The 12,505-nt window shown below is 53.9% G+C and overlaps 2 protein-coding genes across 2 annotated transcripts in view; both read right to left on the minus strand.

Annotated features, from left to right (window-relative positions):
• Nucleotides 1-5,808: 5,808 nt before the first annotated feature.
• LOC144949667 (uncharacterized) lies at nucleotides 5,809-7,321 on the minus strand. The gene is made up of 2 exons (XM_078879659.1): nucleotides 6,779-7,321; nucleotides 5,809-6,657 (listed from the first exon to the last, which is right to left on the minus strand). The coding sequence occupies exons 1-2, from the start codon at nucleotides 6,956-6,958 to the stop codon at nucleotides 5,860-5,862; spliced, it is 978 nt and encodes a 325-aa protein (XP_078735785.1). The 5' UTR covers nucleotides 6,959-7,321; the 3' UTR covers nucleotides 5,809-5,859.
• A 1,195-nt stretch (nucleotides 7,322-8,516) lies between these two features.
• LOC144949666 (uncharacterized) overlaps nucleotides 8,517-12,505 on the minus strand; it is a 191,117-nt gene continuing 187,128 nt past the window's right edge. Inside the window, exon 11 of the mRNA XM_078879658.1 lies at nucleotides 8,517-11,631. Coding sequence (XP_078735784.1) covers nucleotides 10,442-11,631 — 1,190 coding nt within the window. The 3' untranslated portion in view covers nucleotides 8,517-10,441. The remainder of the gene's footprint in view (nucleotides 11,632-12,505) is intronic.

The following is a 12,505-nucleotide window of genomic DNA, read 5'->3' on the forward strand; positions in this document are numbered from 1 at the left end:
TGGTGCGTAAAGTGGCATGTCACGTGACCGCACGATGTTACTGAATGATGACGATGGTGGTGGTGGTGATGTTGATAGAGATGTCGATAGTTCATGCGGTAACAAGCCATGCATGGTGGTCGCAATAACATTATGAATGCGAAAACCCGGTCACCTGCTCTCGGCAATTTACATCTTAAGAGTCAAAACCAATTAAGCGGCAGAGACACGGCTAACCCAGCCCCCACCCCTGCTTAATTAAGCAGCTCACGCACGCGCGCGACCCCATCGCGCGCCTCATTAGCCCCCCACATTAATTAGCCCGTCGCGTTTAAGGGGTCCCCGTATGCGTTACGAGCCACCCTCACCCCCCCCTACCCCCATTAACATCGCTTAAGCCCCCCCCCCCCCCCATTGATGAAACTCAGCGGGTTTTTTTACCTTCTTCAACATCTTAAATCGTGCGCCTAGGGGGCCGTCCATAAATGACGTCACGCGATTTTGGACGATTTTTTACCCCCCCCCCCATTGTCACACGGCGTCACAAAAAGTCAGACCCCCCCCCTTAAATTACATCACAAAGCTCTGCCCCCCCCCCCCCCCCCACAAAATGCTTCAAAATCGCTTTAAACTATTGTCATTGTCGTGCGTATTTAATGTGGCGCTGCATTCTGATGTTGTTGGAGAAAACATTGATTAAAAAGTCTATTTAATTAAGTAGAACGTGTTGTCTATATTTATTTAAAGTTGCGCATTTTGATGTGACGTCACATTTTTCACCCCCCCCCCCTCACCCCGAGGTGCGTGACGTCATTTATGGACGGCCCCTAGTACGAATCCAAGCGGCATTTGAAGACGACTTTCAATGCGCGATTCTCATCTCCCGCCGCGGCGTTTTAAAGGGCGGGCGAGTTTCCATTTCATAATCAACGTTTTTGGGTTTAGATCGCGTTATTTATAAATGGGTCGTAACCCTCCACCACCCGCAATTCGCCCGATGATGCTGGATGCAATTACCAGCGAAACGTCGTACTACTCAAAACATTGTAAATGTTGTGGTTTCACACTTCAACACACCGGTGGGCTAAAGCAGTGAACTATTTTGTCTTTTGTCAACGTGACACTTTTGTTGCTGATTGGCCGTGTCGGGTGGTGGAGGGTTACGACACATTTATAAATAACGCGATCTAAACCCAAAAACGTTGATTGTGAATAATATTGGTCGCGAAAGCCTCCCACGTGCTAAACTGAGTTTCCATTTCTCGCCTTGACTCCCCCAAGCTGTAGAAATGGGTACGCGTGGCACGGTAGGTTGGTGGGGTAAAGTGTGGGTAGCCCCCCCCCCCCGCCCTCTTTCGGGGCCGTCCATAAATGACGTCACGCACCTAGTGGGGGGGGGGGTCAGACATTTGTGACGATGTGTGACGCGGGGGGGGGGGGGGGGGTGAGAACTGTGACGTCACATCAAAATGCGCAACTTTAACTAAATATAGGCAACACGTTCTACTTAATTAAATAGACTTTTTAATACGTTTTCTCCTACAACATCAGAGTGCAGCGCCACATTAAATACGCACTACAATGACAATAGTGAAGCATGTTATATATTTGGGGGGGGGGGGAAAGCTTTGTGACGTCATATTTAAGGGGGGGGGGGGGTCTGACTTTTTGTGACGCCGTGTGACGAAGGGGGGGGGGGGAGGGTGAAAAATCGTCCAAAATCGCGTGACGTCATTTATGGACGGCCCCATCTGCCAAGACGTCTCCCCGGCACGCGTGGCAGAGTCGTCTAAGATAACCTCTCCAAGTTCTTCCTCAAGCTCCGTCCGTCGTGGGCTCTCTTCCGACAGCAGTGGCGTGAGCGAGCAATTGCAGAGCTGCGCCTTCAGCTCTTCGTAGACTTCTGTATCGCTGGTTTAACACTTCGGCTTTCGCGACAAATATTGCCCATAATAGCGAGGTTTTTTGGGGGTTAGATCACCATATTATGATGATACCTCACCTCGCCATCCGTTATTTTATGGGCGTGCTATCAATCCCAATAATAATAACGGTCGGTAATGAGTGGTCACTGCGGCTACGGCTGTATTTATAGGGCCGTCATTGTGAGCGGAACTGTGATTTAAGACCGACACAGGAGAAGCATATCTTCACGACTCTGTGGCTGTCGCCTCGTGATGCCTGCCGGTTGTTGTTGTTGTAATCACTGGCGAAACCTCACCGGTACTGGAGTTGTAAATGTTGTGGTGGGGTTAGTCTCCATCACACAACCCGTGTGTGCTGAACGAGGGGGACCGTCCATAAATGACGTCACGTGATTTTGGACGATTTTTGACCCCCCCCCCATCGTCACTCGGCGTCCCTCTGTAAATGGGTCTCTCCCTAGAGGGCCCCAACTAAACTCTACCCTAGCCTACCTCTGTGGGAACCCCTCTGTAGATGGGTTTCTCTCTAGAGGGCCCCAACTAAACTCTACCCTAGCCTACCTCTGTGGGAGCCCCTCTGTAGATGGGTTTCTCTCTAGAGGGCCCCAACTCAACTCTACCCTAGCCTACCTCTGTGGGAGCCCCTCTGTAGATGGGTTTCTCTCTAGAGGGCCCCAACTAAACTCTACCCTAGCCTACATCTGTGGGAGCCCCTCTGTAGATGGGTTTCTCTCTAGAGGGCCCCAACTAAACTCTACCCTAGCCTACCTCTGTGGGAGCCCCTCTGTAGATGGGTTTCTCTCTAGAGGGCCCCAACTAAACTCTACCCTAGCCTACCTCTGTGGGAGCCCCTCTGTAGATGGGTTTCTCTCTAGAGGGCCCCAACTAAACTCTACCCTAGCCTACCTCTGTGGGAGCCCCTCTGTAGATGGGTTTCTCTCGAAAGGGCCCAAACTAAACTCTACCCTAGCCTACATCTGTGGGAGCCCCTCTGTAGATGGGTTTCTCTCTAGAGGGCCCCAACTAAACTCTACCCTAGCCTACCTCTGTGGGAGCCCCTCTGTAGATGAGTTTCTCTCTAGAGGGCCCCAACTCAACTCTAGCCTAGCCTCCCTCTGTGGGAGTCCCTCTGTAGATGGGTTTCTCTAATGAAGGGCCCCAACTAAACTCTACCCTACCTCTGTGGGAGCTCCTCTGTAGATGGGTTTCTCTCTAGAGGGCCCCAACTAAACTCTACCCTAGCCGACCTCTGTGGGAGCTCCTCTGTAGATGGGTTTCTCTCTCGAGGGCCCCAACTCAACTCTAGCCTAGCCTCCCTCTGTGGGAGCTCCTCTGTAGATGGGTTTCTCTCTAGAGGGCCCCAACTAAACTCTACCCTAGCCGACCTCTGTGGGAGCTCCTCTGTAGATGGGTTTCTCTCTCGAGGGCCCCAACTCAACTCTAGCCTAGCCTACATCTGCCACGCTGGCCAAGACGTCTCGGAAGAAAGTGTGGGTGTACCCACACTTTACCCAAGCACACGCGACCCACCGTCAATCATAAACTGTCGACGAAACCCATTTATCATGCCGACACTGCCGAGCGGACAGACGGTGGGGATTGAATACAGTTGCCCATTGTTGCAGCTACTACGGCGATCTCTGCAGTCCAGTCATGTGACCATGACACCCGCAGCGGCATGCCCAGCGCAATGTGATCTGTGATTGTGCTGCTGTTTGGTGGCCCTGTACGTTAATTGGTGGCGTCACGCAAGTCTGGACGGTCAGACTGATCCATCGCTTGCCAGGAGCGAGTTCCACGCGTGCTTGGAGCTCTTCGTCACGTCCAAGGCCCGCGCGTGTGTTTGCACTGCTCGACTCATTCACGCGTTTCACTCGTAAGCGTGCGCAGGCTTTCACACACCGCCATCACGATCATCATCAACCACCGCCGTCGACATCGCCACCTCTTTCACCATCGCCAACACCTTCACAGGCAACCCCGCCGTCTGCACAGACATCAGCATTACACCACCATCATCATTACCACACGCACAACACACACCACAATTATCACCATCACGATGAGTACCTCCACCACCACAATTACCGCAAGTCACCTTTATCGTCACCATCATCCACCACCACCTTCATTACCATCACCACCACCACGTCACCTCTATCGAAACCAACACACCACCATCTCACCATCATAACCAGCCACTAATATCATCACTACCATCATCATCATCAAAAACCTCACCCTCACCGTAATTATTACCACCACATCCATCATCGCCAACATTCACCCGGCAAACCTCCACCACTATCATCAAAAACCTCATCACCACCGCCAGTTATCACGACCACCAGATTCACCATCACCAACACCAAGCACCGGGCAGACAACAGCCTAAGACGTGCAAGATTTTACAATGACAAATGTATTCACTTTTGTAACATGTACAAAAACTGTGAAGCAAGACAGTATTTATAATAACATAACTTCCAGTGGAATTCGTTCAAATAATTCCTAACGAATTATATATAATAATATAATAATAATGAACGGAGATACAGTAAGATGTTAATAATACGTATACAAACTAAACAAACCATGTGACACAAAGGTAAGTGTGTGTGTTATGCAGAAACGGAGGTCACCGCTCGCAAGGTTTTCGGATTTTTTTTTCCAAAGGGGGAAGCTGGTGGTGGCGACATCCAAAGTTGTGCAGTTGTGGCGCTTGGTGGCTGCCGCGATTGAAAAGCAACAACAACAGCAGCAGCGACGACAACAACAATAAAACAAGTTCATAATTCCGTGCAACACCCCAATCACCTCCACCCCCCCCCCCTCCACCTTCGGCAAGAATGGCGATCAGTGGGGCCCTCGGTGGCGAGATGATGAGATGGAAGGGGTGGCGTTGATGGTTGTGGCGACGTGGTGGATGGAGTGTGCTGCAAGGAGGGTGGGGGGGGGCAGGTGATTTGGTAGGTGGTAAATGATAGATGGAAGGGTTGTAGGTAGCGGTGTGTGGTGGGGTGTGGAGGTGATGTGGTGGGTTTGGTGAAGGGGGGGGGGGCTGGCGAGGTGGTAGATGGAAGGGTTGCGGTTGTAGGGTGATGGTGTGATGTGGTGTGATGTGGTGTGAGATGGGTGGGGAGTGCAAGAGTGGGGGTGATGTGCTGAACAGCGGTTGTGGTGCAAGGGCTGGCTGGTGAGTTGATAGTTGGCGAGATGGACAAGTGTGTTGGGGTTGGAGATGAGAAATCGAAATCTGTATTTATCCTGCAGAAATCCGATGAGCTATGAAGCTCTAAATCTTGACTTAAAACGAGGGCAAGTTGGTAACCACGAATCTCTTCTTCGCAGACGCCCAGACGGTGGCAGTGGGCAGGTGGAGTGGTGGGATGGTAGCCAGCAGTGTCGTGGTGGTAGTGGTGTGACAAGCTGCGGTTGCCTCTGCGTAGCCACATGGCGATGGGACGATGACGATGGGTGGAGGTAATCGATGCGCGGAGCAGTAAACCCGCCCGAGCGACGTGGTACAATGATGCCGGAGGAACAAAGTGACGGGCAAGGGAGGAAGGGGGGGGGGCGCCTTAACGGGCAACATTCAACCCTAGAAACTTGTCGTCCGGAGAGGGCGAGCGCCTAAAACGTTCAGCTTTGGTTGATTACTGCCTCGTAGCACTCGGCTATATTTGTACAAAAGAACGAGGGCAAGTCGGTGACACGAGGACTCGACAAAGCACGGAGGAGGCACAGAGGGAGCTGTGCGGCCACCACGGTGCCGGTGCAAGGCGGGCACGCGAGCAGAGTCACAACGGCGGCGTCACAACGAAGCTTTTCCGACCTTGTCCCAATTGCATCTCCCCCCCCCCCAACTCTACCCCATCCCACCCCCCCCATCAAATTTCCCCAACTTCTGCAAACGTTTGTTCTGCGATTCCACGTCTTGACTTGGCTTAATTGGTCAATTAAAGCACCGGTTCGCGCGGACCATTTTTTGTTTGTTTCGGCACACGCTTGTGAATAGCAAGTGGCGGGCTTTTATTGAACGTGCGATACGCCTGCGATGACGGTGGGGTGATTGGTGGTGCAAGCCTTTGACATCTTTGCCGCATGATAGTGCTACTGCGGAGTGCACGATCTGGTGGCGATCATAGTCGTGATGGGAGTGGTGGCAGATTGTGCTGGTGGTGACAGCGGCAAAAGATGGTTGTGACGGCGATGGCGGTAGGAGGCGGTGACGTTGATAGGGGTGACGGTGGTGTAGGTGACGTTGATAGGGGCGACGGTGGTAGCGGTGACGTTGATGGGGGTGACGGTGGTAGCGGTGACGTTGATAGGGGCGACGGTGGTAGCGGTGACGTTGATAGGGGTGACGGTGGTAGCGGTGACGTTGATAGGGGCGACTGCGGTAGTGGTGACGTTGATAGGGGCGACGGTGGTAGAGGTGACGTTGATAGGGGCGACGGTGGTAGTGGTGACGTTGATAGGGGCGACGGTGGTAGAGGTGACGTTGATAGGGGCGACTGCGGTAGTGGTGACGTTGATAGGGGCGACGGTGGTAGTGGTGACGTTGATAGGGGCGACGGTGGTAGAGGTGACGTTGATAGGGGCGACGGTGGTAGAGGTGACGTTGATAGGGGCGACGGTGGTAGAGGTGACGTTGATAGGGGCGACGGTGGTAGAGGTGACGTTGATCGGGGTGACGCTGGTAGTGGTGACGTTGATAGGGGCGACGGTGGTAGCGGTGACGTTGATAGGGGCGACGGTGGTGGCGGTGACGTTGATAGGGGCGACGGTGGTGGCGGTGACGTTGATAGGGGCGACGGTGGTGGCGGTGACGTTGATAGGGGCGACGGTGGTGGCGGTGACGTTGATAGGGAGCGACGGTGGTAGCGGTTATGGTGGCAGGGGTCACGTTGATCGAGGGGCGACGGTGGCGACGCTGGTAGCGGCCGCACACTCCGAAGCAGTCGCGGGAGCGGTGCCAAAGACAGCGGGGAGGGCTTAGCCGACGTGCAAAATCCTGGCAACTCGTCGCGACACAGCCTGCCGCGCTTCATGGCATTGAAGAGATAAAAGAAACGATGTGAAATTAAATAACGGTTAATAGTTATAAAAATGCGATTAAATGAGAACACATTTTAATGTTTCGTGCGCCACGGAATTTCGGCGGCGATGGATCGTCTATTATAAATGGTAACGACTGTTTTATTTTACAACAAAAAAAAACCGCTAAAAATATGCGTACAGCGCCTGCATTTAAACAACGTGGTATATCGCAACTTATACAAGCAATTACTCATGCTGTGGCTATCTTAATTGTATTGCTGCAGTGATAAAAGAACGGGGGAGAGAGAGAATAAAAAGATATATTTTTTTGTCTCAATGTTAATCGGGTTCCTCTTTTACACGTGAGTGGCGTAACAAATAAAAAAAAAATGACAAAAACGAAGACGCCGGCGCGGCGATGAACGTGACACAGGTCTGCGATGGCGTGCACCGCACGGGGGTCACGCGGCGTGAACGAGCATCGGTAAAATACTGCAAACGGGCGGGCGGGCGGGCGCTCATTGTTTTTGTATTTTAAAAGCTGATACTCTTGTGGGCCAGTCGGAGTCGCCCGAGTAACCTTCTTCCTGTGACTGTGTTCAAACAAAAATCCGTCGGAAGTTGTTCTTGGCTTTTTTTCTCTCTCTCTTTCTTTCTTTCTCTCCATCGAATAGTCCTTCCCCACCGAGTTTTCTTTTGTCTTTCACGTTTGTCATCTTCTTTGGTTTCAGAGCGAGTGATTTGCAATTGCGTTGTATTTTTGTCATCATCGTATTCCTCTTTCCAACATCCTCCCACCCCTTCCCCACCACCCCCCCCACAATTCATTATTATCCCCCAAAATGAGCTTTTTTTTTCGTCATTTTATATTTTTTTCTAACAATAATAATTCATATCGTCTATTATTATTTTAGTTTTCACCCCACAAGTGTTCGTTTTATTTATTTATTATTTGGCGCCACAGTTTGCAACAACAACAAAAAAGCTATGTGCTGCTCGAAGTACACATCTCGGGAAAAAAGAAAAAAATACGCAGCCGGATTCATCTCCCTCCCGTCTCTCTCCTGTCTCTCCTGTCTCTCGGCCGTGAGAAACCAAACGGAACGTCTTCCCCAACTCCCCCGGCATTTTTCGGCGAATGCACTTGGCCAACGGCGATTTCCCGGCTCCGTAAAAAAAAAGAATAATATTGTAATCAGGCTGCTGCTGCTGCCCCCCTCAACAGCACTCCTCCTCCTCTTCCACCACCACCACCACCACCCCTTGCACGGGGGGGTAAAAAAATAACTTCATTTAGCGTCAATCGGTAAGCGAAGTGGCTCTATGGTGCGCGCAGCCTCACACAATTCATAACGAAACTAATACCGATAATGATGATAATATAAGAATAAAGAATAAGTAAAAGAAGACGATGATGATAACGACGACGACGACGGTTATATAAATGGCACCATGACAAATGTTTTGAGGGGGGGGGGGGGAGCCATCAAAGTGGACCCCCACCACCACCACCACCCCCCCACCACCACCACCCCCCCACCACCACCCCCCCCCCACCACCACCCCCCCACCACCGGCTTTACGCGATAAAAAGGGGAGGCGGGTTTATTTCTTTTTTTTTTAAACCCCGATGTTAAAGCAATTGACGAGCCGTAAAAAGAGAAAAACAAAGCGTCCATATCTGCGCATCGCCCTTCACGATCTTAAAACAGCGGCTTTGAAAGCCCGATCCCCCCCCCCACCACACACACACACCCAGTTTCCCTCCTCGCACCGGAGCCCGAGGAGCGCTTAGCGCTACGACGGCAACGCGCGCGCACACGCGCGCACACGCGTGTAACATACATACATAACGAGACGTTCGCGACTGGCACCGACCTCATTTCATATTTGGTTCAGATTTGTTTTGTTAACGACCCTCATAGAGACGGCTTAAACATCATTAACGGTCACCTCCCGGCACAGCAATACTGATCCTTCATTTCATGATTATTTTTTTTATTTTTTATCGACTTCCTACATTACATAGGTCTCTCCCCCTTCTTTTCCTTTTATTAAACAAACCACGGATCTTTGGCAGAAAGCGCTGAACACGTGGAGATAGTGAGAAGAGTCATTGCTTTGTGGTTTTTAAACCGAGTTCAAACAACGACGGTGGAGACGAACGGCGAGTCAAACGCAGGGGAAGAGAAAATTAAAGAAACGATTTCTCGCACCCTTCTTTTCTTAGTTTAGTGCCGCCATGCCCTGTGCTTCAATAAAGCCACGCGACAGCCACAGCCTGCACAAAATATATATATAATGTACACAACTGCACACGCCGCAGTGCGGCGTCATTCAAATACATACAAAGCAAAAGTTGGGCAGTTATACGTAAAACGTGATTCATAATAAAGTCATTTTTTTTGTTTTATCGTCAGTCATTTCTCTCTCTCGGTTTTTTTTTTTGTCGTTTCATTTTTTTGGTAGCAGGTGAGGAACGCAGAGAGGGGGAGAGAGACGAAGAGACGGACAGAGAGAGAAAGAGAGAGAGAGAGTCGGGAGGGGGAGAAGAGAAGGGAGGACACGAGAAGTGTTTTTTTGTTTTGTGTCTCACGCCAAGGGGAAAGAAGGTGAGGTAGCAGACCAAGCAAAGCGTGTCCGAGGTAAGTGGCATAGCCCGACTGTCAAAGAAAGGAAGCTCTTTGGCATTCCGCTCCGACAAACCCATTGGCGTGGAAATCCTCGCCGACGAGCAGGAACCTTCACCAACTGCCGAGTGAGTCGTCAGTATCCGTAGGGGCATCTAAGTTTCGTGACGTGCTCTCCAACGCTATCGTTTGCCGTTATTAGTATCGATTCGTCGTTTGCTCTTTGCGCCGAGTGTTTTTAGCTGTACGTTCTAAACGGGTCGGCGGTTCCGTTTTTGACGTCGTGCCCCCGACGTCGTTCGATCACTTGTGTTTCTCCCCTCCCGTAGATTTCGCGTCGTTCACAAGTCCGCTCGTCCACGTCGAGGTTTGCCGTCGCGGGCCGTGGTTCGTCCCGGCGAGGGTATTAATGCCCCTGCGAGCAGCGTCTCCTTCACTCCCTCCCCGTCGCGCGTTCACACGCCCGACGCGCCGCCCCCCCCACCCCGCCGCCATCCCTCCTCGCCCACGACCAAACATCCGACTCGCGAAAGGCGGGAGGGGGACACGGACGAAGATCAACGACGGGAATCGTTTCATCTCCATCGCCAACGCGCCCCAGTAGTTCAGGGCCCAAGGAAGATCGAACAATCGACTGACCGCCCCACGCCCACCCTCCCTCTTCCTTCATTGGCAAGAAAAAAAAGTTTGACTACATTCGGCGCTCGCTTCTCTCAAGGAGAACGCAGACGTTCCTTGCGCCAACAACAACAAAAACAGGAGAGTGGAGAGCAAAGCAACTCGGCGGCCGAGACGAAATGCGGTCACCGGGTCACCGGGTCAGACGCTCTTCGGCGGGGCAGACGAGGGGTCGCATTGTTGCGCCTAAGCGTCCGACGTCTTGCTCTCAGTCGTCTTGGCCACCTTGCTGGGCCGCGAGGCCTCCCCCTCCACCTCCATCCGCTCGTCCCCACGCCGCGCGTGATGGTTGCGCTGCCTCCGCCCGCCCTCCCGGCCGCCCTCCGACGGACTTGGCTGCTGCTGCTGTTGCTGCTGCTGGTGCTGCTGGAGCTGGAGCTGCTGCTGCTCCTGCTGCTGCTGAAGCTGCTGCCCGCCTAGGACCTCCTGCAGCGCCTGCTGGTACTGGCGCTGCCACTGCATGAGGGCGGCGCTCGTGTTGGCACCGTAGCGCAGAGCGTCCGCGTTGCCGCCGCCGCCGCCGCCTCCTCCGAAGTACGCCAGCGGCAGCTGCGACGTGTAGTACGCGCCGTAGCCCGGCATCAGGTAGGGCAGGTACTGCCCGGCGAGCAGGGCGGCCGCCGTCGCCGCCGCGTTGGCGTCCGCCGGTTCGGGGCCGGCGCCGCTGCTGCCGCCGGCCGCGGCCTCGCCGAGCGACGAGCCCAGCGCCGCCGCCGCCGCGGCCGCCGCGGCCGCCGCCCTCTCTGCCGCCTTTTCCTTTTTGCTGGATTCAGAGCTCCTCTCCGACCTCTCCTTGCGGTCTCGGGGCTGGTGCTGCTGCTGCTGCTGCTGGTGGTGGTGGTGCTGCTGCAGCTGCAGCTGGTGCTGTTGAAGCAGCAGCGACGACGACGACGTGGGAGACAGCTCCGACAGCGACGCCGACGCCATCTTCGCCGACAGCGGGAAAGCGTTGAGGGCGGTCGACTTGGACGAGGAAGGGGAGGGGGACGCGGCGGCGGCGTTCTTCGCCGAGCTGCCGCCGCCCGTCGGCGACGTCAGCGAAGACGACGACGGACCGTGCTTTGGCCGCGGCAACGCCGCCGGCGAGGAAGAAGAGGAGGTCGGCGTCACGAGCTTGGGTGGCGGCGCAGCGGCGTCGGGGACCGGCGTGACGAGGCGCACGGGGACCGGAGCGACGGCCGGGGGACCCGGGGCGGCGCCGACCCGGAGCCACGGCGAGGAGGACGAGGACGTGGACGACGAGGTGACGGCGGTGGCGGCGGCGGTGCCGCCGGGCGCCGTCGCCTTGGGAGAGGTGGTGGCCGAGCGGACGAGCTTGGGGAGGCTCGCGGTCTTGGGCGCCGACTCGGACGCCGGCGATGACTTTGCCGGGACGGCTGCGGCAAGGGGCGAAGGGAGAAGACGGAGACGAGTGAGAGGAGCGGCGAGGGCACGGTTGACCACGGCAGCAGCGGCATGAGTCATAACAGCAGGCGCAACACCAACAGCAGCAGCAGCAGCAACAACAACAGCAGCAGCAACAGCAGCAGCAGCAACAACAACAGCAGCGGCATGAGTCATAACAGCAGGCGCAACACCAACAGCAGCAACAACAGCAGCAGCAGCAACAGCAGCAGCAGCAACAACAACAGCAGCGGCATGAGTCATAACAGCAGCAGCAACAACAACAGCAGCAGCAACAGCAGCAGCAACAACAACAACAACAGCAGCGGCAGCAGAAGCAATAAGAGCAACTGCAACTATTGCCTCAAAACTGCCCGAGCGTATCATGTGTTCGTGCCAGGAATGGTCCACCGGGAGGCAACGTGACGTGGGTTTAACAGATAGTAGTAGTAGGCTCTTGCGAACATTATCCATAATTAAAGTTTTTTTTGGATTAGATCGCGTAAATATGAATGCGTCGCTAAACCCGCCACCACCAATTGGTAAGGTTTGTCACGTAAACAAAACGTGCCAATTAGTTGCTGGTTCAGCAACACCGGTGTGTTGGAGAGTAAACCCACAACATTTACAATTCGAGTTCGATGTTACGCCGGTAATTACAACAACCAGCCTCGCGTAAATACAAACGTGTCGTTGCCGTGATCCATCCAAAGAAACCTTTGCTGATAACGCGACGGGGCGCAAGGCCCCTTGGCGCACGTCACCGTTTGACCGCCACGATTTTGTAACTCCACCACCACCACACAATTTTTGTTACGCCGGTCGCGCGACCAGCGTCGCGAAGTCACGAGAGCAGCGTGCGACGAC

Source organism: Lampetra fluviatilis, chromosome 54, assembly GCF_964198595.1.
Source record: "Lampetra fluviatilis chromosome 54, kcLamFluv1.1, whole genome shotgun sequence".
Taxonomy (NCBI): domain Eukaryota; kingdom Metazoa; phylum Chordata; class Hyperoartia; order Petromyzontiformes; family Petromyzontidae; genus Lampetra; species Lampetra fluviatilis.

Excerpts from the sequence above, each read along its gene's own strand:
- LOC144949667 (XM_078879659.1), bottom strand. The coding sequence starts at position 6,958 with ATGAAGCGCGGCAGGCTGTGTCGCGACGAGTTGCCAGGATTTTGCACG. Across the intron at positions 6,658-6,778 it reads ATAACCGCTACCACCGTCGC|CCCTATCAACGTCACCGCTA; the intron begins TCCCTATCAACG and ends CACCACCGTCGC.